The sequence below is a fragment of the Mesoplodon bidens genome (assembly GCF_964165515.1).
Source record: "Mesoplodon bidens genome assembly, chromosome: 10".
NCBI lineage: Eukaryota > Metazoa > Chordata > Mammalia > Artiodactyla > Ziphiidae > Mesoplodon > Mesoplodon bidens.
In genome coordinates, this window is record NC_138172.1 from 76,808,530 (window position 1) to 76,836,381 (window position 27,852).

Sequence of the window (27,852 nt, forward strand, 5' to 3'; positions counted from 1 at the left end):
TATTCTGTGTAGCAACTTTGTTTTTCAATAAATTATCCTCAGGACTTTCCTGGTGGTCCAGCCAGTGGTAAAGAATCTGCCTTCCAATGCAGGGGAAGCGGGTTCCATCCCTGGTAGGGAACTAAGATCCCACATGCCGCAGGGCAACTAAGCTCGCATGCCACAACTACTGAGCTCGGGCGCCTCAATGAGAGAGCCCGCATGCTGCAAAACTACAGAGCCCACGCTCTCTGGAACCCACACAACACAACTACAGAGCCCAGACGCTCTGGAGCTTGCGTACTACAACTAGAGACAAGCCTGCACGCCACAACAAAAGATCCCTCATGCCTCAACAAAGATCCTGCGTGCGGCAACTAAGACCCGATGCAGCCAAAAAGATAAAGAAAATAAATAATAAAAAAAGAAGGAAGAAAATAAAATATTTTAAATAAGTGAATAAATAAATAATCCTCTCTAAGTTGCTGATAAATACCAGACTGGATTTAACCCCTGGTTTCAATTCTTATGTTTTAGTATTACTAGTTTGTTAGCAAAAGAGTTTAAAAGCTGAGAAATGCCTGGTTTGCCCTGTGTCCATCTCTGGCTCCATCATGTCTTCTGAACAGTTTATCCACACTTCAGCTTTCCTCGTGTGAAATGGAGAGAATGTTGCCCATCCTGCCTGGATAAGATCGTGACAGATTTGACAAGGAGGATTCATAATTGGGGTGAATCTGAAGTTTTGGTTAGAAGGTTCAACCCACTACCTGGATTTCACATCTTGTCATTTTCAGCCCCAGCTCCACCACAAATGGGGAACCCATTCTACGTGCTCATTTCCCCAGAGCCATTCTCCACCGAGAGTCAACAGAGAAGAGGGGGACTTTTCCCTCAAAGCTACGTTCTAATCACAGCTGAGGGACTATGAGTGCAGTCACCGTATAAACCAACTACAGCCCTCCAGACCGGTACGCGCACAACGACATGTAGACACCTGCACCCACACGCATCCCATGCTTCTGTGGTCTGAACACCATGGGGCTTAACGGCAAAGCTACTCCATCATGTCCTGGCACTAATACAACTTTACACGCAAGCACTTTTTTTGTTTTTTCAGATTAATTGATCGATGACCCTGTTTATTTAAAGAGCTATGTAATGGCCTCAGCTGGCACATAGAAACATCAGAACACACACTAGCTGTTTGTGTGTGTGTATGTCTGCATGGAGGGGGAGAGAGAGAGAAAGGTAGAGATTGAGTTCCCACATACAGACTGTATAAGAGTCTGTATCTGTTGCACAGGACAAAGTAACGGTAGCCCGAGGTGCAAGAGCACTGAACTCGTGTTCGAATTAGTCATTTAATGTTCCTTATTCCCCAGGCCTTGATCCGAGGCCAGGCCAGGCGAGGCGAGCTCGTTCTGGTCAGACGGCGGGAAATTCCAGCACATGGAATGGTGTTGGTGGTCTCAGCTCTGCTGCCGGGAGCCCACACAGCTAACGGCGGCTCTCTCCACTAATGAATGCGCCCACCCACACAGGACCCTGCTTGCCATCCCCCTTCCCACCTCCTCCCTCCCCAGGCCCGCCGCCTTCAACAGCCCCATGCCACCAACCGCCTTCCTGAAGACTTCATTTCAGGAGCAACATCTGTGAAATTAGACATGGCCAGCAACGGCCTTGATCATAAGCCAAATCAAAGACCCTCTGGAGGGATGCTCTGGGCAACCGCTGGTAGGTGCCAAAAGCAATTGTTCGACCCTTCCCCTCCTTCCGGCTCTTAGCCTCAAGGACCCTCCGTGGGTGTGAAGACAGTCGAGCATCTCTGCAGGGCGCTCCACACCTCGGAGGTGGGTCCCCCCGAGCCTAGGTTATTTTTCCTCGTAAGACTGTTAATCAAAGCAAAACGGTAACCCAACAAACAAACAAACAAAATACCCCAAGTTGGCCCTGGGCACGCAAGGGTGGCCAAGGAAGGCAGCCTGAAGGGCTCCTTTATGACTAGAGGCGTTTTTGAAATGAGACAGCAATGGCTGCTTTGTGAGGAAGTGGGAAGACAGTCCCCCTCGTTACCCTCCGCACTGTGGTAGTCCAGGGACCACCCCGGAGATGCCCTCGTGATAACAGCCTGGGCTCGGGCCTCCTTCCAGGGAACCCATTGTCCCGAGTTGGACACAGCTATCTTCCTCCAAAAGAAAACGTTGCGGTTTCTTATAGAATAGATCTGGAAGCCCACGCCACCTCAGGACCTCTGTCTCTGAGCAGCGCAATTACAACGCACGTTCCTTCTCCTTTTGACATCTTGCCTTAGCTTTCATCTCTGAGCATCAGGCTGAATAAGGGAGGGTCGTGCCCATCCCCTTGGGCAGGCCTGGCCTCCAGCCTGGGCCCACCGTGACCTGGGGCTGAGGGCAGGAGCGAGGAAGAGGTGAAGGAAGGAAGTTCCTGGGATGGAAACGGTTGGCTTGGAATAATAAATGCACACACTGGCTTCTGAACGCGGCTTGCCACATCCTGGGGAATCTGGAGAAACGCTCCACCACTGCCCCCCACAGAAGCTGGCTTTCACGAGGCCGCAGGAAGAAGCACAGGGGGCTTTGATAGTAACGGGCTCGTTAGTTCTGGGCTAACGGCCCTCCCAGGCCGCTCCGACTCCTTTCAAATACTGTCCTAGTTTAGGTCAAGGAAGTTCATAAAAGCAAAGACTGGAGGTGATGGAGTGGGGAGAGGCAAGGGAGAAAGAAGTAGTTGATGGAGGACAGCTTATCACCAGGCAGCCAGCGACCTCTGGAGGATCCATCAGGCCTGGGACACATGCCTCACCCTGGGTGCAGGGGACAGAGAAAGCAAGATGGCTTCGAGCCCCCCGAAGGAGACCTGGCCTCTTCTGGAACTCCCAACAAAAGCTCAGGATAACCGAGTCCCTGAACGCAGAAGATGCTTAAAAGTCCATAGGTTTCCTTACACTAAAACATGAAGAGCTGTCCCTCACGCTGATTCCTCCACCTGCCAGAAGAGGGCAGCACATACTTCTACATTACCGGGAAAGCTGGACTGCCCAGTCCAAAGGGTGGGTACCATGGAATCTGGGGCAGGATTCATGAAATGAATAGCAGAAGCAGTAATAGCCATCACCTATTGGTGCCTACTGGCTGAAGTGCTTTAATGTATTCATTCGTTTAATTAACATGACAATGCAAAAAAGGACACTATTATAGTCTCTATACTAGAGATGAGGAGGATGAGAGGCATAGAAATTAAGAGAATCTGCTATTGTAGCCCTGGACTGCCTAAGGCAGAGCTCAGCAAATTATAGTCCAAGGGCCAAATCCAGCCTACTGCCTATTTTTGCACTGCCCTGAAGCTACGAATGGTTTTTACATTTTTGGATGGTTGGAAAAAAGTCAAAAGAGAATAATACTTTGTGATCCCTGAAAATGTTGTGAAATTCAAATTTCAGTGCCATAAATGAAGTTGTATCGGAGCACAGCCACACCCATTGGTTTACATATTGTCCGTGGCCACTTTATTCTTCCAGCAGCAGAGTTGAGCAGTGGCGACATCCCGCAGAGCCTGAAAAGTCTAAAAGTTTGCCAAACCCTGAGCTAAGAGATAAGCACTACTTGTTTCCAGGCAGGAGAGACAAAGGGATATGGGGTTAGGACAGCCATCCCAGAGGGATCTGGAAGCAGTATTGACCTTAATTCGCTTTCCTTCCAACAGGGTAGCTCAAGGTCAAGCAGAAGGGAGGGTTTGACATTTCATGCTTAGCCTCTAGGAAGTAACGGAATGTTAGACTTAAAAAGGGCTATGGGAATTGCCTTCCATGTTTCATTGAGACTAAGATGCACATTTTTTCACATTTGACATCTTCGAAATCAGACTGCGTCTTACCATGAAAATCTTAGAGTTTAAGTGAAAGCATTTTTGTTTACTTGAAGGCACTTTTTGTTTCTTAGTGGTACTTAAAATAAGTGTCTTATAATAGTCGACCACTTAGGTTAGGCAAAGGTCCAACCTCTGAAGGTCCAGTCTCTTTTTGTATCCTTCCATTGACGGGACCCTCTCTTCTTTAGTTAGTGGCCCATTCTGCAGATTTAATTGTAAACTTCTTAATATTGAGCTGAAGTCTTGTGATCCTCAATTTTCTATACATCCAATGGGGATTGTCTTGTTTAATATATGTACTTAAGGGGTCTTACAGATCTTATTAAAAGGGAGTGAGGGGCTGTGCTAGGGAAGAGGCACTTTGACGCAGGGGCAAGCATGTGCAGAGCTGGATGCAGGAGGAATCTGTGTGTTGGTCTGATGGAGCCAGGCAGGCTGCGGTCAGGGGTGAGCTCATGCAGACATGAGCCTTGGAGAACATGGCAGGGAAAGAAAGATTGCCAGTGCTACAGGCAGATTCTTTTTCTACTAGCATCCGCCCGGAGCATGGCCCACTTCGGGGGGCACCTCTTAGAAGAGAAGACAGGAGTGATTTGAAGATTCGGGCCTGAATGGAGGAGGGAGACAAGGAAGGAGTAAGGAATTCAGCTGTGGCTGGTTTGCTCAAGCTGCCTTTCCTGAGGACTCCGGGAGATGCTGGGGGCGAGAGAGGCAGGATGAGAGTAATTGATATTGTGTTGATCACCATGATGTAGGCCTTCAGTCACATGTCCATCTGGAGAGAATGACCAGCCCAATGATGAGATGAGCTCACCGAGGTTTCTAGATACCCTGAGGGTCTTCTTCAGGATACGTGGCTGTGACTATCAATTTTCTCAGAATAAACCCAGGGCGCCTGCTACCTGCTTCCAGGTCCCAGGAAGTGAAGCTGCTGACACAAGCCTCAGGAAGGGAGGAAACCTTGATCCTTATTTGGAAACAGAACCAAGACTGCTCAGAGAAGCTCATGGCTAATGGACACTCATTTGTCTGGTCCAGGATGTGGGGCCAGGAGGTGGCAGGAAATGCGATGCACTTGCCTTCCCCCCAACAGTGGCAGCCAGGTGTGGATTTGGACTGGGGACCAAAAAGCCAGGTGCTTTTCATTTGGAGACATATGTCCTGGATTTTCTGGGACAGTCCTGATTTCTTATAATTTGATTATTTTCAATGAAGGCAATTTGTTAGACATGCGATTTTTCAGTTTGGAAAATATGGCCACTGCACTTACAACTAATAAAGGTCAACAGCTAGAGAGACAATTCAGTGCAAGCATGGGACACTAAATACATAGCACTGGGGCCAGCACATCATGGGTGTCCAAGGAAGGGGCTTTAGGACTTTATTTAGGAAGTTAGAAGTATCTTACTAGGGCAAATATTTTAGCAGGAGTATGTTAGGATATCCCAGTGTCTTCCATAGCTAGAAAGGGGGATATCTTTGCAAACACAGCACAGGGGGCCATCAGTCATAATAAAAAGAGACAGGCATGATCCAGCAATTCCACTTCTGGGTATTTATCCAAAGAAACAAAAACACTAAAAATTCCACTTCTGGGTATTTATCCAAAGAAACAAAAACACTAACTTAAAAAGATATCTGCACTCCCACGTATACTGCAGCGTGATTTACAATAGCCAAGACACGGACACAACCTAGGTGTCCATCAGTGGGTGAATGGATAAAGAAAATGTGATATATATGTGTATACACACACACACACACACACACACACACGCTGGAATATTATTCAGCCATAAAAGGAGGAAATCCTGTCATGTGCAACAACATGGATGGACCTAGAGGGCATTATGCTAAGTGAAATGAGTCAGAGAAAGACAAATACTGTATGATCTCACTTATATGTGGAATCTAAAAACAAAACAAACAAAAAACAGAGCTCATAGATAACAGAGAACAGATTGGTGGTTGCCTAAGGCAGGGGTTGGGGAGCAAGCAAAATGGGTGAAGGGGGTCAAAACCTATAAACTTCCAGTTATAAAATAAATAAGCCCTGGGAATGTAATGTACAACATGGCGACTATAGTTAATAATACACCGTATTGCATATTTGAAAGTTGCTAAAAGAGTAGATCTTAAAAGTTCTCATCACAAGAAAAAAATTTTGTAACTGTGTGTAGTGATGGATGTTAACTAGACTTATTGTGGTGACCATTTTGCAATGAATACAAATATTGAATGATTATGTTGTCTACCTGAAACTAATACAAGGTTATGTGTCAATTAAAAAAAAGGGAGGGGGGCTTCCCTGGTGGGGCAGTGGTTGGAAGTCCGCCTGCCGATGCAGGGGACACGGGTTCGTGCCCTGGTCTGGGAAGATTCCACATGCCGCGGAGCGGCAGGGCCCGTGAGCCATGGCCGCTGAGCCTGCGCGTCCAGAGCCTGTGCTCCGCAACGGGAGAGGCCACAACAGTGAGAGGCTCGCGTACTGCAAACAAAGGGTGGGGGGAGGGCTAAATTGGGAGTTCAGGATTAACAAGTACACACTACTATATATAAAATAGATAACCAGGACCTACAGGGAACTATATTCAACATCTTGTAATAACCTACAATGGAAAAGAATCTGAAAAAGAATAGGTATATATATATATACATATATATATATATATATATATATATATATGAATCACTTTGCTGTACACCAGACACTAACACAATATTGTAAATCAACTATACTAAAAATAAATTAATAAATAAACTAATTAATTAGCTAATTAATTAATTAAATGCCTGTTGGATTTAGCCCCACGTGCACCACTGATGACACTTATGAAGGTTGGTCTAGGCTATCCCTGATTGGGTTGCATGGAAACTGAATAAATGGAGATACAGAGTGTGGATTTAAGAATCTGTCTATGGGGAACTTCCCTGGTGGTCCAATGGTTAAGACTTCACCATCCAGTGCAGGGGGTGAGGGTTTGATCCCTGTTCGGAGAGCTAAGATCCACATGCCTCGTGGCCAAAAAACCAAAACAGAAAACAGAAGGAATATTGTAACAAATTCAATAAACACTTTAAAATTCATCCACATCAAAAAAAAAAAACTTAAAAAGAAACTTAAAAAAAAAAGACTCTGTCTATGAAGGAGATTAAAAAAGACAGAGAGAGAAACAGGCCTAGGCAGGAAAAAGAAGAACATGGATGTCAGGTGTAGTGAGGACTGAAGAGGAGACAGATGGGGAGGGGTGCAGCCACAGGGCGGGGTGAAGACGGAGAAGTCATACTGGCATGAAGTCAGCGGGCCTGGGCTCCAAGAGAACAGGAAGGGGAGTCACAGGAGGAAATGGACAAAGAAGATGACAATAACAGCTCCTCTATGACTACGACTCAAGCCCCAGTTCAGGAATACTCGTCATTCTCCTGGGAGGCTGGTTTGCTTTCATCTTGGCACAGGGGCTCTGGGAGCTGCCTTTCCTGTCTTGCTTGCCCTGAGCTCATTTTATGACCCGCCTTGTTTTTCTTTCTCACCTCCTTCTAGGGTATGTTGCTTTGCAGAGCTTTACGTGTCCCTGTGGGTGGCTATAAAGCCATTCTGGGACAAGTGGAGTATACATTTTAAAATTAGAAAGAAAGCCCCCAAGATGGACGCATACAGAGGCGGAAATAAGAGAGAAAGCCAGACTTGAGGGGGGATGAGATGAGGGAATTTCGAGGGAGCGTTGAAAGACCAAAATCATCCGAATTGGGAAAAACACCACTTAGCACAGAAATAGGTGGTACAGGCAGCCTGTGTCAGATGTGTGAAAAAGGAATATGCAAATGTAGGAAGGAAAAGCCATGAGGCTGCATATGATCTATGGATTAGATACAAACAGAGGGGTTTGGGACTTTTTAGACCTCTTAGCAGGGGAAGAGAGCCCCGTGGACATGGGCTTGTGCAAAGGATAAAGGAATGGTGATGGAAAATGGGGGAAAGTACATGAGAATGAGACACAAGCCAAAAATGAGATGGTCACGTGGGCAGGGATATTAACTATATCTAGGGACACGTGATAGGGCTGGAGGAATTAAAAAAGGACTTTTAAAATAGCGAATAAGAATAGAGAACTAGGGGCTTCCCTGGTGGCACAGTGGTTGAGAGTCCGCCTGCCGATGCAGGGGACATGGGTTCGTGCCCCGGTCTGGGAAGATCCCACATGCCACGGAGCGGCTGGGCCCGTGAGCCATGGCCACTGAGCCTGTGCATCCGGAGCTTGTGCTCCTCAACGGGAGAGGCCACAACAGTGAGAGGCCCGCATACCACACACACAAAAAAACAGAGAACTAAAAACACACATGAGATCCATTTGTTAACTGCCTGGACCCTGCAGTATGTACAAAAAGTGAAATAAACCAGTAGAATGGATAGGATTGAAGCAGAAGGAAAAAGAGAGGTGGGGGAAAAGAAAGTAAAATATAGTCATTTATGCCCAGATTAGAATAAATAGCTAAAATGAGTTTCTTGAAAGCCGAGGGGTTTGGCAGAGGTTTTTTTTTTTTTTTTTGCGGTACGCGGGCCTCTCACTGTTGTGGCCTCTCCCGTTGCAGAGCGCAGGCTCAGCGGCCATGGCTCACGAGCCCAGCAGCTCCACGGCATGTGGGATCTCCCCAGACCAGGGCACGAACCCGTGTCCCCTGCATTGGCAGGCAGACTCTCAACCACTGCGCCGCCAGGGAAGCCCGTGGCAGAGGTTTTTAAGAGTCTGTTCAAACAGCAGCTTGAGGGTAAAAAATGCAAAATACAAGATGGATATTCAGAGAGAAAAGCCCAGGTCCTCTTACAAGACGACAGAGAAGAGTGGGAGTGACAAGGTAAAGTAGCGTGTCAAAGAAACCCCTCGAGGGAAGGGATACACCAAACTGACATCCCAGCGGGCAGAGCGCTGAGCAAGTTGTGGGGCTGGGAAGCGAGGGGAGCCGGAACTGCTGAGTCTGGGGGCTGCTGCCCGGCCTTGGGTTGCCTGGGGTCTGTGTGCCATGGTGGCATCTCTGAGGAAGGTGAACGGAGAAGTGCCAGGATGGGTACTCGCAGAGAGAGAGGGAGGACATTAGAGATGGGGCCACCAGCATGGCTGAAAGTGGCCTCTGCCAGGCAGAGGCAGAGGCAGGATGCAGGATGCAGGGCAGAGCTGAGCACGGCTAACTCCAAGCTTGTCACTGGACATGCCAAAGGTGGAATGGATGATGCTCGCGCCCTCCCCACCATCCTGCTTCAGAATTCTATAAACCTTCGAGACTCAACAAATGACAAAACCTTTCCTTGCAAGATTGAAACACGAATGTGCGGGGCCCAGGGCAGGGATTCCTGCAGCCAAATCTAAATGCAGGGCTGCTCTCTCCCGTCTCCAAGATGCCCTTCCTCGGGCCATGTGGTTTCTTGGTCTCTCGCTGCACCTCCGAGTTCCAAGGGAGAAGGGCCTGTGCTCCTGGGTCAGCCTGGCTCTCCCGTTGAGTAGGGTCTGAGTTATGGGCTGATGCAGATGAGAGAAGCAGTCGGAGAAGGATGCCTGAGGACAGGTCCAGAAAGCTGAACACAGAAGGCAAAGCCGGGCTTCCCTGGTGGCGCAGTGGTTGAGAGTCCGCCTGCTGATGCAGGGGACGCGGGTTCGTGCCCTGGTCCAGGAAGATCCCACATGCCGCGGAGCAGCTGGGCCCGTGAGCCATGGCCGCTGAGCCTGCGCGTCCGGAGCCTATGCTCCGCAACGGGAGAGGCCACAGCAGTGAGAGGCCTGTGTACCCCGCACCCTCAAAAAAAAAAAAAAAAAAAAGACAAAGCGTCCCATGACCTGGGCAGTGTCTTATATCATAGATCAGTCTTTTCCATAAAGTTTTTCTCCCTCATCTTCACGATCCCCTGACCCCCCGCCCCCTTCCCCACTTGCTACTGCTTCTTAATCTTCCTCCCTGGCTCCGCTTCCTCAGACCCTTCTGACCCCACAGCTGTGGGTGATCCTTGGGTGTCATCCCTAGAGCTCTTCTCACTCACGAATGCCCTCGGGTATCAAAAATCCACAGATACTCAAGTCCGTTTTATAAAGTGGCACAGGACAGTCAGCCCTCTGAATCTGCAGATTCTGCATCCATGGACCAAGGGAGCAACTGTATACTTTGGAGAGGAGGAAAATGCACCAAGAAAATGGGAAACAAAATTAAACAAGTAGAAAAGAGAATAAATGAGTGGGAGATTTGGAAGTGCTGATTAGGGGTCAAAAAGTAAGAGCTGCAGCAGCAGTTTCTGATGCCAGTATTCGTGTTTGTCTCATGTTTGCTCTAGTAATAATCAAAGTTAACATTTGAAAAGCATTTATGATGTGTCAGGCAGTGTGCTAAAGGATTTACATGCATTAACTTATAAATAAATGACTCTGCATGACAGACCTTGGCTATGCTATTAATGGCCTTATTTGTCAGATTGATGAAATTGAAAGCATTATGAAGTATGTTTTACAGATGCAGAAACGGAGGCTCAGAGAGAAGCCTCTCAGGCAAAGTGGTACAGCTGTAAGTGGCAGATCTGGGACTCAAACCCAGGTCAGTAACTGCATGTTTGTATGTTTCACAGGCCCCTGTGGATGGTTAGTTTATAGAGGACAATGATGTTGTCTCATTTGTCTTGGCAAGTCCAGAACACAGCCCGGTGCCTGGCACACAAGAACCACCCTTTATACATTAGCTCAGACTTGGATCCACTTCGTGTAATCTGTATTTGTTGAATGAATAAATGAATGACTGAACGTCCTAACTAACGGACAACTCCCTTGGGGGCTAGCTGTGGATGGCTCCTCCAGGATGGGGTCTTGAGTTCCAGTAGCTGGGGTCTTTTTTGAGGATTTGTGAACAACAGGGAAATGTTGAATGGTGGTTTCTGTATCCACCACGGGAGTGGAGAACTGATCCATCATGTAGAACCAGGTCACAGTGTGGGGTGTTTTCACGCTTTGTTGTTGAAAGGGCAGAAAAGGTCCAAGAAGACAGTCAGTGTGTTGTGGGGCTGGGTGGAGGGTGCTGGGGTATTAGGTGGAGAGAGGGCTCTGCTCAAGATAAAAAAAAAAAAATTGAAAACACAAAAGGGACAGTCTGAAAAAAGGATGTTGGAAAAACAAACGCAGAGCTGAAGATGCAGAAGGCTGTCAGGGGAAGCCTGGGGGCTGAGGTTGATGCCCTTGCAGAGACCTGTGAGTACAGAGCTCGGACAAAGCAGAGACAGGGTGTGGATGGTCTCACGGGCCAGCGGCTGGGTGGGGTGGGGCCATGGTGCCAGCTCTCGAAGCCCAGCGCGAGAGGGATGCTGCTCTCTGCTCAAGGACGGGCCCACCGGAGCTCCGGGTGCTGGGTGGCTGAGCCTAAGAACTTACGGAGCCAGCTGACCAGCTGACCAGGACTAAGGGTGTGGGCTTGGGGAAGAAAAGTGAAGGGGGCGGCAGGGGAAGCTATAGTCACACTGAAGGAAGAACTTGGTGTCTTGTTAAAAGGCAGGAGAGAACAGCACAGAGGACTCTGATCTGGGGGACAGGCAACTGGGGACAAGAGAAACACTGGCGTCTTGAAATGTGCAAATGAGTTTTAGGGGAGAAGGAGTCACAAGCGCAAGACCCATCACAGAGAAAAACAGGGTGAAACAGAAGAAGTGGAAACAATGAAAATTGGAGAGCGCTCAGTTTATGAGATTGATACATGATGTTCAGTGGTTGCTTTGGCTTTGGGGCAGGAGAACTGTAAATACGGCTCATATGTAAATACCACTCAGAACCTGAGAAGTCTGGAAGACTCGGCTAAGACAATCTGTCTGCTGGCGCTTCAACGACTATGAAGGAAGATATCTGCGGCTGAAAGGACGCTGGCTGTGGAATCTGAAAACTGGAGTTGAGAGCCAGCTTAGCCCCTGGGGGCGAGGACAAGCCACTGTCATCCCATTGCTTCTGTGTCTGCAGCAGGGCAAGGGCAGGGGTTGCCTTTCACCCGATCGATGGCTGTGAGGGCTGCATAGCCACCTAGGGCTGCCACCACGAAGGACCACAAACTGGGTGGCTTAAAACAACAGAAATCTCTCCTCTCCCAGTTCTGGAGACCAGAAATCCAAGTCAAGGTGTCACAGGGCTATGTACCCTCCCAAGGCTCTGGGGGAATGCTTCCTTGCCTCTTTCAGCTTCTGGTGGCCCCAAGCAGTCCTTGGCTTGTGGCTGCAGCACTGTAATCCCTGCTCTGTCTTCACGTGCCCCCACCCCCATCTCTGTGTGTCCTCTTTTCTTCTTCTAAGGACACCAGTCATTGGATTTAGGGACCACACGAAATCAGTATCACCTCATCTCGAGACCGTTACCTAATTACATCTGCAAAGACTCTATTTCCAAATAATAGGATCCAGGTCCACAGCAGCTGTTCCTGAATCATTTACTTCCCACCACACCACTGCTCCTGCCAAAAGTTCATCCTGGCTGCCTTGCCTGGTCACTTTGGTCCAAAGGGATGCCTTTCTCTTCTGAGCTCCTGCAGCAGTTTCCTCCAAGGGGGTCCAAACAAATGGACCACCTTGTTTCAGGATCCATTGTGTGTTCATCTGATATACATTCAGTTCCTGGTTCATTCATGAAGACTCAAGATTGGCTGTTCAGCCAATCACCATTCATTCACTCACTCATTCATGAAGTTTTCGTGTTGCCCTTGCTCTGCACTGGGCTCCATCCTCCTATTCGGAGGGCAAGCAAACTTCCTCTTCCTTCTTCCTTCTCCTCACAGGAACTAACACGGTTCTAAAGTTACACATGCTCATTGTGGCAGTTCTATTCAAATTGCTTCAGCTCATGCTTAAAGGACCAAGTCAAGTGAGGGACTAAAAGTGCTATCCACTTAAATGAGGAGCTCAAACCCCTCTGAGAAGGCACCACAAGAGAACCAAGTCCGAGTTCTATGGCCAATGCTAGAAATTAAGGGCCGGGTGGAGGATGAGCCGGGCTTGGAGAGGAGGCTTCCCAGCACCTTCTGCGCTTGCCGTTGGGGGGAATGCAGAGGGCCGGGCTCTGCCTTGAGCATTTACCACCATGGTGACTGCCCTGTCCCACCATGGGCTCTGGTCAACCCCCTGAGAAGTCTTTCAGGGACCAGAAGGAAGCTGCAATGTGTCGTTCCAAACAGGACTTCCTGTGAGCGCAGCAGGGTCATGAACTGGGGACAAACAGACAGTAGTATGGCCGAGGCAGGACCCTGTGTGCAGTGTATCATGATGTGGACTAAGGCAGGCTCAGAACACAAACTGCATCTCTCCTCCAATTCCACAGTAAGGCTCACTGGCCGTTTCTCCTGCACTGGCCAGAAAGCAAGATCTACCACCCACTCTCCTGCATCAAGGGGGCCTCAGGGTGAGTGAATAAAAGCACTGATTCCAGGTGCTTCTCTAGTCTGAGTGTCTGAAGATGCCCTGGGCAGGGGACAGTGCCACCAGGGGCTCTGGGTAGAAGGGAACCACTTACCAGCGTTGTTCTGCTGCTTTGTGTTTTTGATGTAGGCGGAGAACTTGGAGAAGATGTCGATGCCCGCTGTGTTGGATTCCCGGTGCTTCGCAGCCAGTTTGGGGTACCTGGAATGCAAGACCAGTGTTCTAGGGTCAGTGAGAACTCGGAGGTCCTTTAAGGGAGAGCCCCTTCCCATCACCTCACGATGAGTTTCTAGCAGGAAACACTCTTGTTTCTAGCAGGATCTACAAATCTTTTGGGGTTTTTCCATCCCATCCTCTAGGGAGGGTGGGCATTTGCATCTCTGGTTCAATGATAGAGGAAACTAGAGTCCAGTGAGGTGTGGAGAACTGCCCAGGAACGCAGTCTGTGGGCAGAGAAGCACAGCACCACTCAGAGGGTCCAGGGTGTGTTCTCTTCCTGGGACCACCAACAATAATGCAGCAATGCCCAGGCCTTAGTCAAAATTCTCAGTGAGTTCTCCTCTGCATCAGGTGGGGTCCCAGACTTTTCCCAACCCATGTTAAAATAACTATCCACTGCCAGGCCTGCGATTATAATCCTAGCTGCATGGAGCTAATTCTGGGGGCAAGGAGGTGCTAGGCACCTTGGCACTGAGGCCTCGAAATCATCTCTTGAAAGGAATGCTACCCATGGTCCCCTTCTGAAATATTCTTCTTATTTGTGTGCAGGAATAAGATGCAGAAACTACCAGGCTACGTCAGTGGGACAAGCATTTACAATTGTTTTATTTCCAGGCGTGGAGATATACTTGCAATGACCCAGCGCCTCTCCCTCACGCATTCTTCCATTTTGAAGCCAGAAGAGTATAAGTGGCAAACTGGGGTTAGGGCTCTTTCCTACTGGCCTTGAGGCCAAATGAGGCAAACTTGCTTTGACCCCACTGGCACCATCAAAACAAGCCATTCTAATTTTCAAAAAATATTATTTCACAAACATTTTACATGGATGGCCAGGCAAGGGTGGAAGGAGATGGGGGACAATTGCTTGGTCATCATTATCACCAAGTATGTGGACCTTTGTGATCTCTGGGTGAATAGTGTGAACTGCGAACTATTTGGCTACTTTATATGTTTAAAATGCAAAATCGTTGCTTTTTTTTTTTTTTTTTGGTTTAATGTTTTAACTAACTTGAACCAAAATGCCTGTAACAAGTATTTGTGTTCTTTCATTTTTTGGCTTCTCCACTGACCATTAGCTAGGACCGCCCACTCTTGGGCCATATTAGGTGGCTGTTAAATTTCAGATACTGCCATTGGACGAGTCCATGGAAAGTCACTGGGTCCAGTCCTCTGCCAAGAGTCAGATACAGAGGCATTATCGTCCTCATTTCATGGAGAAGCAACTGGAGACCAGAGAGGTTAAATGGCTATTTGAGGGCTCATGGGAAATAAATAGTGGAGGGACCCTGAGAACCCAGTTTTGGGGCACTGAAGCAGTGACCCTTCTCCAATATCAGCAAAAGCTAACTTGTACTGTGTCCACTACGTGCCAGACACTGTTCTAACCCCTTCACAGTTTCATCATTTACTCCTCACAATTTCATTGGTATTGTCATTAGCCTCATTTCCCACAGAAGACAAACGAGACACAGAGAAGCTAAGCAATTCATCTAAGTTCACGTGGCCAGGTGGCAGACCCAGGAGCCCAACCCAGGCAGTTTCACTCTGGAAGCCCAGATCTTAAGTTCCGTGTCTTGTGGCCTCTCACCGACTCTGCTGTTTACCCTCCAAGCTCCCAAACACCCTCTGGAGCTGGGCTGAGCACCATGGAGGAACTCCCCTCAACCACCAGGAGGGGGCGCTCTGCACAGGTTCTGCACACATATTTTCCTGAATACCCTGGGAATCATCCATTCATCTGCTCTGACTTGGGGTACAAAGCAATTGTTCCTGCAGGATGCTAGGTTAATCTTCCAAGACAAGGGAATTTAGGATCATCCATCCCTATTTTGGCTTTCTCACATAGAATTAGGCATGCTCTTAAAATGGAATGTCTTAAATTATTTTAATATATACCAAGTGCTCCTTGTTTTTGCTTGATAAGGTAATCATGTAAAGAGAGAAGGGCCTAGATAATGCATTTTTCCTTTGGGTTTGTTGGGGTTTGTTTAATTTATGCCATCATTTGATCAGACTTCCACTAATCTGACCATTTCTTCATGGCCAGTGTGGGCCAAACATGATTGGGTGGTAGCAAATCCAAGACAGGCGAAAAAAGGGCCATGTGCTCAGGGAGACCATGCGAGTGCCGTCCTGTTTTCTAAGCACTATGACTCATTGAGATGTGACTTTATAGCATAATGTCCCACTTGAAGACTGTCCTTGTGGGAAGTGTGTCTTCAAATATTAATCTTACGGAGTTTGGTAACTAGATTTGGGGCAGCTACTGTGCAGGATGTTAAGTGCTTTTATTTTAGCTCCATATTTACACTGCATTTTAAATATGAAAATAAGTGGGTTCCAAGGTACATTTTGTTTCTCTAAAAGGCTAACAAATAGTACTTCATTTATAGAAACATCTTTGAAATAAGATTGTGATGTCATCTGGTGACAATCAAAGAGATGGGCAATTTCTCTAACTCAAGGGTGAGTAAATGATGGCCTATGGGCCACATCCAGCTCAACATTTGTTTATGTACCTCCCATGAGCTAAGAATACTTTGTATACTTTTAAATAATTGAAAAAAATCAAAAGAAGTATATTATTTTGTGACATGTGAAAATAATATGAAATTCAAGTTTCAGCATTCACAAATAGAACACAGCCACATCCATTTACTTACATATTGTCTATGGCTGCTTTTACTCTACTAAGACTCTATGGCCACAAAGTCAAAAGTGCTCCCTGGCTCTTTCCAGGAAAGTTGGCCAACCCCTGCTCTCAATAATGAAAATTTCTCCCCACTCTGTTTTTAAGATATCTTATTTCAAATGCATTCATTTTAGATATGCACTTAAGCTTCATTCTGGGAAGTAAAACAGTTGGCCACTCATCAAAACAATTTTTTTTGGTAAATAGTAGCAAAAAAAAATAAGATATGATTGCAGATGGAAATGCTCTGATTGGCTTAGAGTCCCAAAAGACGTCTCACTGACTAACCATAGGCCACCCCGCCCCTGAACAGAAGGACTCCATGCAACTAAACCAACATGCAGTAAGCACCTACCAGGGGCCAAGCCCTGTCCCTGGCATTGGGGATACACTGGAGAAAAAGAGAAACAGTCATCTTGTCCTCATGGGGTGACATCTGCTGATTCCAGGGGCTCTTCTGGCAGCCTGAGTGTTGACACTCCATTTTCAAATAAGCTGAAAAGTGGAAGGATGTCCCCTCTCTCCCTTCTCTGTTATTCCTGCTTCCTCACCTCACCAAACCCTCACTGAAGAAGCAGATTAATGCTTCTGACTTTTCTGCTCCTGAACTGTGAGCTTGCCTTGTCTTGTCCCTGCTACTTAAACAAATGATCCTTGGAGGTGGTTGGGGTCTGGCTTATTCATAAAAAGACAACCACTGGGATCTGTGGATTTAAGACCTAAGCTCACCAGTTGTTTTTATGATTACACCTGGGAGACGGTCACAAAAGAGGCACTGACCTCTCTAGCTCTTCAAGCTGCCATATAATGGGCTCTGACTCTACGTCAGGTGCTAGGTTAAGCAGTATCATCTTCAATAATAGTCGTTCAAGATCAACTTGACGTCATCAGTTTATAGATGTGAGAATTAAAGATCAAAGAGGGAATGAGTAATTTATCTGCAGCAGAGACCACACATGCTCATTAAATACCCATGTGCCTCTCTGCATTTCCCTGCCCCTCCCTCTCAGATAGGTTGGGGTCACGTGACTGGATTCTGACCAATAGTATGGGAGGAGAAGTGATGTAACCACTCATAACCCTGGGCTTTAAAAATATTTTGCATCACCCTTCTCCTCCCTCTTTCCCTGCTGAAGGAGTCTTGGAAGAAATGTATTTCAAAGGCTACAGAATGGAAGAGGGTCACACTACCCACTCAGACTCTGCATGAGTGAGAAATAAACCTGTATTCTGTTAAGCTACTGAGATTTTGTGGTCAATTTGTTACTTCGGTGTAGCACAACCTGGTGGTTCAGGTTAGAACCCAAGGTATTCTGACTCCAAAGCCCATACAGTAAGTTCCCTACATACGAACCTTCAAGCTGCAAACTTTCAAAGATGCAAACGTGCGTTCGCATGTCCAGTCATGTAAGTTAGTTCACATGTCTGGCATACACTGTCACGTGCATGCATCCTCTACAAGTCGTTGTGCTTTTGTGTACTTTACTGTATAGTACTGTATAGAGTACAGTAGTACAGTATCTTTATTGCAAGCCCCAGATGTCCGGAAGCAGGCGTAAAAGCAGCAGTGATGTAGCTGGTACCGTTAAGAAGCACCAGCTGTTGTACTGTACTACTGTACTTTCCAAGCTACTGTACTGTAAGATTAAAAATGTTTTCTTTATTTTTTGTGTTTGTTTTTTATGTATTATTTGTGTGAAAAGTGTTATAAACCTATTACAGAACAGTACTATATAGCCGATTGTATTAGCTGGGTACCTAGGCTAACTTTGTTGGACTTATGGACAAATTGGACTTAGGAACATGCTCTCAGAACAGAACTCATCCATATGTAGGGGACTTACTGTACTTTCAGCCACTATGCCATCCTGTCCTTGGTACTGAGGCTGCTTCTCCACCTCCCAGAGGATCAGAAGAAACTTCGTGATTTTTACTATCATGAAATATCCATAAACATTTCTTAAAATAATGAATTCAAAGTGTCTTCCAATTCTGGTATGGCTCTGAGCACTGTTAATACTCACGTGATAGTTGACTGACTAAATGACAAGACATGTAACTAGACTTTATCCGTTCACTCCCCTGAATTTTTACCACTGTTTATTTCAAACCGCAACCAGCTCTGGGAAAGCACTTTGAAAAATTCGTGGAATCATAGAACTTCTGCTGAAAGGCATCTTAGAGACTATGTAGTTTCAGAGATGATGGAATGGGGAGGGTCTGAGAGGGCACGAGGCTTGGCCAAGTTCATACAGCAAGCGCTGTGTAGAAAGGTGGCCGGACTTTGGTCTCCTGACTCTCACTTCTGGATCCCATTAACTTGGGCCATTCCACGAGGATGAGGATGAAAGGTAAAGGCAGCATGTCAACAATAATCCCGACGCTTCCCTGTGGAGCATTAACTGGGTCAGTCTAAGGAGAAGGATGGAAGTTCGTCTCCTTTGGAAACTTCTTGAGACTTCCTAGATTCCTCACTTTGACACCAAATGCTTTGTGGAACCAAATGTGATCTTTTAAAAAGATTGCTGGAGTGTTTGTATGTGGGTTTTTTCCTTTAAAAAATAAAGCTAAGGGGAAAAAGGCTCCCACAATTTCTTGGCTCTCTGGCAGCTTTTACAAACAGCAGTGTGATGAGAAACACATGCCGACCAGCGTTTGTGGAACAGAAACGGGGGTTTTGCTGCCCCCTAGAGTACCAGAAGGCCAGGCTGCCCTCCTCCTGGGGCCTCTGGACATGGGCCACCTGACCGACCTCCCAGCTAGAGTTGGTGGGAAGCCAGCCGAGGTGGGTGGCTTTGCTGTGGGCAGAACAGCCGGTCTCCCTTTGCAGGGCTGAAGCACAGGTTTGCTGACATTTCCTGGGAGGTAATTACGGCACCTGCCCCAGTCTGATCCATACAAAGGCATCTAAAGGACACTCCTGGGGGCTCTGAAATGGTTGATGGTCTCATTACTAGGGTCCCACCTTGGTGCCCTTCTGGAGTTGTGCATTTTAAGAGTGTTGAGGTTCTGCTACCGTGGCGTGGCAGACCGTAGGGTCACTGACACATCAGGAATGGACTTAGTAAAACCTCCTACACACATTGCAGTCCAGAGGGACCTGGACCAGATGAAGCAGAGCTCAGGACAGGTGGAGAGAGAAGTGAAGAGGCAGCGTCTATGTCCTGCACAGCTTAGCCTGATTCGGATCATGGAAATTTTCCAGAATCTGATGATATGGTGATGAATCTGATCCTGGCCCTCCTCTGGAAGAATCTACCTGAACACATGGGCATACAATTCTCGGGGGGGGGGTCTCATGGGCCCCCTTGGTCCTGTTGGGGATGTAGATTAGAGAGCCCTGAGTTAGAGAAACAGCCCCCCCCAAAGGCACTGCTGGACGGGGATTGAGGGAGCCTGGTTAAGATGGGCGTGAAGGGTCATCCTTTCACAGGGGAGGGAATGGAAGCCGAGAGCAAGAAAGGGACTGGTTCGAGGGGTCACACTGCATCACTGGCAGATCCAGGAGTGGACCCCAGGCCTCCAGGCCCAGCCCAGCCCAACCCTGCACGCCTCCACCCACCAGGCTGACTATCCAGCCTCCGCATTGTTTCAGTTTCCCATTCCCTACTGGCCTTGATGGAAGCAAGGACTCCTGCGTGCAGGTATTACTTCTAGAAGAGAAAATGTTCATCGTTCACTTTCCCCTCTGGATCTCCCAGGCAAAGTCCAAACCCTATTTAGTTATTGAAAACAGCATTCATTTTCAGCTGTTGGATTCCAAACCAGAGCCCGCAATGAGGTTGAGTCCCAAGGGAGGAAGAAGGAGCCTGAGCCCCTTGGGGGTCTTTTCAGCAAGTGGCTGGCCTGGTGTTACGGGAGGGGCTGCCCAGCTGATTTAATCAATGCATTTATTTTAAAGTCTATTGGACTTGAGGCAATTTTCCACACTCAGTATGGAGGTAAACTGTCCTAATGTGGATGACTAGGAATACATTTTTAGGAAGAATGTATAAAAGGTTGAGGCTTAATTAGATCACGACTGGGAGTTTTGATTTAACAGTGATTTGCTAGATGTGTGACCTTGGGCAAGTTACTTAACCTCTCCAATCCTCAGTTTCCCCAGCTATCAAATTAGGATAACGATAGCACCTACCTTTAAGGGCCCACTAAGTGAGGGCTATATAAATATCAATTAAAAAATAAAACTTTAGGAAGGGATATGGGAACAGATGTATATGTATAACTGATTCACCTTGTTATAAAGCAGAAACTAACACACCATTGTAAAGCAATTATACTCCAATAAAGTTGTAAAAAATAAATAAATAAAAAATAAAGTATACAATTTGATTAAAAATAAAAAATAAAACTTTAAAATAAATGCAAGATGGTCATTTTTATAGTCAATCCCACTTATTTTACCTACTAAGTATGTCCTAAAATCCTTCCTACCCCTCTCCCCCCATTTCAGTGTCACTGCCTTAGCCCAGCCCTCCAGTCTGTCTTACCCGGAATGTCACCAATTGGCTCCCTCCTAGTTGATTTCTAGGAGCTTTTCCTCCTCTGCCCGCCCCATCTTCCCCCATCCCCCAAAGTAAGCCTGAAAACAGATTCTCCAACACTTTTGCTTAAAGCTTTTCAGTGACTATCCTACAGGATAAAGTCCGTGCACACCTTACTCTATATGTAATATTATTGTTCCAGTTTTTTTTAAAAAGGTGATTGTTTGAATCCCTGATTTCAGTAGAGTCCAATGAACTAGTCTAGCTTCCAGAAGCTTTTAGAATTCACCTCTGTTCTCTTCACTCCTCTTTCCCATCAGGAGCAGCTTATCTACCGGACAAGAACCCACAGCCCTCTGGTCTCTCCTCTCCCTGAGCTTGTTTTCAGAAGAGGAACTGCTTTCAGTCAGTGTTTTTCATGTTTACTTATGGGCTCCGACCCGACAGGGTCAGATTTATGACTCTTATTCATACCTTGGTGTGGTTTTAAGTCATGGGATTACCTCTCTCCTGGCTGACTTTTCACTTCGTCGGCCTTTCAGCTCTTGCTTTGCAATGAGGGAGCCTTGGCCTTCACTCAGGCCCAGGGACCTGGCGTTAAGGGGCATCAACTCTTGGGGTTGGACTTCGTGGAGCAGGTTTGAGACTGGCATCCCTTTGGGGGTGGGGAGGGCCATGCGGGACTCTCTGTGCAAAGAGGGTCCTGGGCTCTGGATTGATGAGATGGAAATCTCCCCCAGGATCTAGAAAAGCACAAGGACCCCCCTCCCTCTCATTAGCTCCAGAAACAAGCAGCTCATTACTTTTCAGGGGTCAAAGTCTCCTCTAGGAATTCCTCGATCTTATTGACGTCCGTCTTCACGTCCCCGTTGAAGGTCAGGAAGGGCGGATGGGTGCCAGGGGCGAGGTTGTGCAGGTCGGCTGGCTTTCTGTGGAGAGAGCAAGGTGCAGGGGTGGCTTACACCAGGGTGCTTCACGGACAGGGAAGCCCAGGGTGCACTGTCCATTAGACGCCCGTGGGCAAAATCAGACCCAGTGTGAGGCGTAGGGCAGAGGAGGTTGGAGAGATTCTGGAAGGATGTGGTGTGACACAGGATATCCAACCGGTGGAGTTCAGTGAGAGAGGAGCAAGTCGGGATGGACTTCGAAAAAGCAGTGTGATCACAAGTGACTATCTAAGCTACAACCAAGCTTCTGATACCCAGGGAGGAAGTCGGGCTTTGCTTTCCAAAGGTCCTTCACCCATTAGCTTTACAAAAATGCACGAGGCAGAATCCCAAACTTTAAATATTCATGAATTCAGTCAGGCTTTTACACTAAGAACTAGCTTCCCTGTTCTTTAAGGTTTGCGCAATGGGAAGGAAGTGACCTTGTGTTTGACGTGGGCCCCATTCACGTCCAAGGCTGAGCTTCTGGGCTCCCCACAGCCGGTCAGAATGGAGGTGCAGAGATGGAGCAAAGCGAGGGGAAGACGGGCTGGCGGACGGATGGAGGGAAGTGGGCAGGGAGAAGGCTGCACAGAAGACAGAGGGAGGAAGAAGAGAAATAATGATGGAAGCTTCCCCGGGCAGGGCTGGACCTTCAGTCACCCCAAGTGCTCTCTCTGAGAATGCCACACTCCCTGTGGGAGGCAAGCATGGAAAACATTAGATGGAGGACCCGAAAAGGAGTAAACAACGGGGAAGAGGAGTCTGTAATGAAACGCATTCCTGGCGTAATCAGCTTGGGAGGGGAAGAGAAGAATTTCAATTAAGGGGCCCCTCCCACACCCTTGCACAACACGCAGACTCTCCAGCTGCCTTCTGTGGCCCTTGGAGCTCCTCAGACAATTGACACTGAAAGCATTTCTAAAATCTCATTTCCTTAGTCCCTGTGTTTACTTTGTCAGTGTTCTTCCCTTCAGACATTCTTTACCTTCTCCTCCTGTTTTTGAAAGCTCACCCAAGGCAGCAATGCTTGGGCTCTCAGCAGCGAGGGAAAATCTATACTGATTTTATTTTTCAGCAATGATTTCTCTGGGGCTTAAAGATCCAGAAATTATTAAGGATGATTTTTTTTTTTTTTTCTAGGACTCAAGAGAACAATGGGCTCTGGAGTCTGGCATCCTTGGGAAGTACTGCCCTGACCGCTGTCGCTCAGCTGCCGTTGCCAACGGACGCTGGTCAGGGGTGGCGCCCTCTCTTTGTTGACCCTCTTCAGCAGTTATGAAATTATGTAATTAGAACTTAATTACATATTGCCAAGTCTAACTTACAGATTATTTAATGTATATCAGTTCTCCTTCCCTGCCTGGATTGCCAGCTCCATGAGGGCAGGACGATGCTAAAAGGAGCCGACATGTGCGGTGTTCTTGCTAGAAGCCAGTACAACACAATGCAAGTGGTCCATGGCCTGCCCCATCAGATCCTCACAATAACTCTAGAAACCAGGCATAACTTTTATCCCCATTGTACAGGTAAGGCAATGGGCTCAGAAAAGGGAAGATTCCAGGTCACTCCACCAATACATGGTGGTGCCAGGATAAGAAATTAGTTTTATTAGGAATTGCTAAACTTCACTGTATAATACATTTTAAAAATTCCTTAATTCATATACATATATATATATATATATATATATATATATTAATTTTTTTTCAGTAAGAAGTTCTCCTTATCTATAAAACTGGAGTCGTGATACTTGTCTGGCCCACTTCAAAGGGTGCTGGCAGGATCGGATATGATAACAGCTGGGAAAGAGCCTTGTAAGGATCTAAGGAATGCTGGGATGGTTCCCTCTCCCATGCTGATCCCCAGCCAAATACAAGTCTACTTTCACAGATGATACTCCAAAGACCTCCTATTCTCCACTGAAGGAAGCCAATCTTTCCAACTGTAGGAAAAAAAGTCTACCCTCTGTAGTTGTCACAGACAATATCTGCATTTCGTGTGTGTTTTCATTCATTTGACAGAAATTAGTCAGGGCCCCGAATGAATGAATTGGCTTCTAGGGCAGATACAAAGAAACTTAAAACATGATCTCGACTTGCCCTTGAGGAGTTGAAGGTCTGATGCGAATGACCAAATAAACTTCATAACTGATGTGTCCTGAAGAACGCGGCATTTGAACCTAGAAGATTGGGGTTTTAGTGGCAGCCCCTCCAATTCCAGGTGGGCACCTTGGACAAGTCATTTAAATGCGTCTGTCTTCGTTTCCTCATATAGAATGAAGAAATAAGATCTCCTTCACAGGGTTACACTTTATGTGATTTTTTATGGGGAAGCATGCACTAGTTGTAAAGCATCGGGATTGTAGATATCGTAAACTGGTGAGATGCAAAATGGACCATAGATGCTGGGTGAGTCTGGAGGGAGGCTGAGGGATAGATTTGCCTGAGAGTGGTGGGGGGGGGAGGGGGAAGTTTCCCAGGGGAGGGGTTTGCTTCTGGGGGCTAGGCACCATCTCTCCATTCAGGAAAAACAGAGAGCCTCTGTGAGACAGAGGAAGCATCACAGGCAACGGCTGGAGGCCAGAGGGACAAGGACAGCAGAAGGTGGTCCAGCCTGCCAGAGGCAGGTAGGTCCTGGGAGACAATGTTGGCAAAGACAAAGGAGGGCTGCAGATGCATTTATGCTGCGGGCAATGGGAACTGTCAGGAGATTTTCTGAGTAGGGAGAGCCACATGATTATAGGATTATTTTAGGAAGAATATCCTTATGATAATATAAAGGATGGATCAGAGAGAGACAGAGAGAAACCAGAAGGATGAAGACCAGTTTGAAGAACAGAGAAACAGTCCAGCTGCCAGTGGTGGGACCCACACCATGTGTGGGCTTTGGGAATGGACAAGAGAGCCTGGAAGTAAGAGACAGCACGGTGAGAGAATGCCCTGGGCTTGGCAACTGATGGGCAATGGGGGTGGCAAGAGAAGGCAGCTGGAAACGTTTCAGTGCCTAGAAAAATGGAAGAACAAAGGAATTCAGGAGGGGACCCGAATTCAAAGGGAAAATGAAGGTACAATTTTTGACACACAGATTTTAAAGCGATAACAGAAAATGCAAGTGGAAATATCTAGACGAGAGCAGGGCTCTGGGTATGGAATAATTGACATAAAGGTGACAGGGAGAGTATGCTAAGCTCACTGGGGGAAAGCTGTGGCAGGTGATAAAGACCCAGGGAGTAAGCCTGAGCCAGTCCACACTTGAAGGACAGGCGGAGGAGAGGAAAGAGAAGAAAGATGGAAACAGTGTGGCTTGTGATGGTGAACAATGCCCGTATTTTTAACAGCCATTAAAACTGCACTTTAAAAGCAGAATACTAGTAACTCTCCATCCCAGTCTCTAATCCAGAGTTCTCACACTAAGGAGTTCTAAAGATGGGAACATAGTGGGAGAAATGGTCTGGATCCCAGCTCCTTGGAAACTCAACCTCTCCCTCTGAAGTCTGGCTGGGGTCCCCTAGGTTGGGGGCACTAGTAGGACCAGAATGGCTCACTCCCAGATTTTTAGATGCTGCGTCCACCTCTGTGCTAGACACTCTCAGTCGAGATACCCATTGTCCATTCCCTCCTTCTTCCTTGCTAATCAGGACTTGCTCTGTTCCAAGGGTGTTGCTTGCTTTTGCAGCCTCCCTTGTGACTAGGGCTCTGGCCAACAAGGTGTGAGCAGGAGGCTGCTGGGAGCCTCGAGGTTTTCGCCCCCCCACCATGGGAGATTCTCTCTCCCTGCAGAGAAACATATTGCTCATGAATGCAGCATCCTTTACCTTTTCAGATCCACAGTGGTGACATTGAACACAACTCCTTTCAGCCAGAGGATCATAAAGAGGCGCTGAGAGAAGGGACAGTTGCCGATGCTTTCCCCATCGATTCCAGCCTAGAAAGAAGAGGCCAGAGTCCTGAGTTAGCTTGTGCACATTAACAAGAAGAAATGTAGGATTATAACAGCCAGACACCAGTCTGAGCAGAACCGAAAGTCCATGCCCCAGCCTTACTTTAAAGTTGCCCTCTAAGATTTATCCTTGTCTTCCTAATGTTTATGCAAGGTGACACCTGGCACAGGGTAAGGGCTCGAGAAACACGTGCAGAACTGAATGTGAGTTTCCAGCATGGTGATTAGGGAGAGTCATAACTTTCTGAAACCATCGAACCCTTTTGCATCTCAGGGTAAAAAAGAGACCTTCAGGGCTTCCCTGGTGGCACAGTGGTTGAGAGTCCGCCTGCCGATGCAGGGGACGCGGGTTCGTGCCTCGGTCCGGGAAGATCCCACATGCCGCAGAGCGGCTGGGCCCATGAGCCATGGCCACTGAGCCTGCGTATCCGGAGCCTGTGCTCCGCAACAGGAGAGGCCACAACAGTGAGATGCCCGCGTACCGCAAAAAAAAAAAAAAAAAAAAAAAAGAGACCTTCAGCATCACATAGTCTAACACAAATGATGTCGGACCAACTTCTATACTCCTGGGTAATCATCCTGTCTATGCTTGAATATCTCCACTCACCGGCAATATATATCTCTCAAATCAGTCCATTCTGAGGACAGTTCTATTTCTAACCAGTTCTAACCAAAGAAATGCTTTTCTTTGGTTATACCTCGCCAAAGTATGTTCCTCTGTAGTTTATCTTCTACCCTTTGGTCCTTACTCCCTGAAGACATCATGAGTATAGACCCTCAGATTTTGACCCTATCTCTTTCTATCTTGTCAGCAGGCTCAAGACTTTAATCAATGTCCCACTTAGTTCTGACTACTGCTTGACCTAGTGTCAATAAACTATTCATTTGTTAAATTATCCTTTTGCTCAACGAATACATATTGACCATGTGCAAGGCACTGGAAGAAATTACACAGGGGATTCAAAACTGCATTTACTCAGGAGCTTATGGCCTCCTGTGGGCTGGGCTGGGGGATGAGATGGGAACACATAGGAAACCATGACAGATAGCATTATTGAAGACCTGTACACTTCTGCTCTTCACATTTCCCCCTTCTCAGTACCCTCCCCAAAACAGCAGATTTTTTTTTTTTTTTGTCTGAAAGGCAGGTCTATCTTTACCTCTGAGTAGGCTGCAGAGATGTGAATTTGATAAAGAATACACTTTCAGAAACATACGAACAAAAAGTTTGGAAAACTGATCTCTGTGTAATTTTTTTTCCAGTGAGTGGTTTATTGGCCCCAAAATGGTACTTGGAGGGAGAAATCACCCATTCATTCTAGTTTGCTGTTGGCTCCCCTGGAAACCATGGTGGCATCAGGACCAGGCTCCACTAACAGGGAGGGTTCAAAGAGGGAAGGCGCCCCAGCCTTGCTTGCAAAGCTGCCAGCAATCCAACCAACATCCTGGAATGGGGGCTTACTAAGATTTTCTTTTTCTGAAAGAGAAGGAGAAAAAAACTACCCTCCAAGCTCAGCACATTATTTTTCCCCTCGAGGTTTGTTTGCTGTGGGGTTCGGGTGGGAAGGCAGGTTTGTGTCCTTATTTCTACCTGGCCCATCGCTCCCAGCAGAGGCTCAGGTTTATAATGGAAAACTGGCGCCTTCGACGTATTGCTTGTAGGTAATTGCTATGAAATTACAGTTATTTTACCTCTCTCTTAACTCCACCCAGAGCCCCATCCTGATTCAGTTCTCACTTTCCTTAGTGCTGGAGACAGACACACCCTGGGTGTTTCAGACACCACGGCTAGGTTGTAGAAAATCAGAAAGGTGGAGGGCAACAGGGCGGGCGCCACCCCTGCCCACAGGGCTAAAGTTACTGATAAAGCCACACTCAGACAGGTGACTATGAATTTAATAATAGCTCATTGCAAAACTTGAGTTGATGACATCAGTTCCCTAAGACCTTCTTTCCCAAGAAGCACTCATCTGACAGCTTCCTGGTCCTTTAAGACATCCTGACAAAGGAACTTTTCCCCAGGGCCGGTTATGGTGTAAGAGACAAGTGGAGAATTAAAAAACAAAAAAAAGAACAAAAGCCAGCCGCATAGCACAGGGAGATCAGCTCGGTGCTTTGTGACCGCCTGGAGGGGTGGGATAGGGAGGGTGGGAGGGAGGGAGATGAAAGAGGGAAGAGATATGGGAACATATGTGTATGTATAACTGATTCACTTTGTTATAAAGCAGAAACTAACACACCATTGTAAAGCAATTATACTCCAATAAAGATGTAAAAAAAATAAAATAAAAAGCCACGGTCCAC

The 27,852-nt window shown here is 47.1% G+C and overlaps 1 protein-coding gene across 1 annotated transcript in view; it reads right to left on the minus strand.

The window, feature by feature from the left end:
* Window positions 1-27,852, minus strand: part of CLIC5 (chloride intracellular channel 5) — a 104,200-nt gene that overhangs the window by 22,362 nt on the left and 53,986 nt on the right. The window contains exons 2-4 of the mRNA XM_081247752.1: window positions 25,424-25,533; window positions 21,484-21,609; window positions 13,380-13,486 (exon numbers count right to left, since the gene is read on the minus strand). Of these exons, the coding sequence (XP_081103878.1) occupies window positions 13,380-13,486; window positions 21,484-21,609; window positions 25,424-25,533 (343 nt within the window). The remainder of the gene's footprint in view (window positions 1-13,379; window positions 13,487-21,483; window positions 21,610-25,423; window positions 25,534-27,852) is intronic.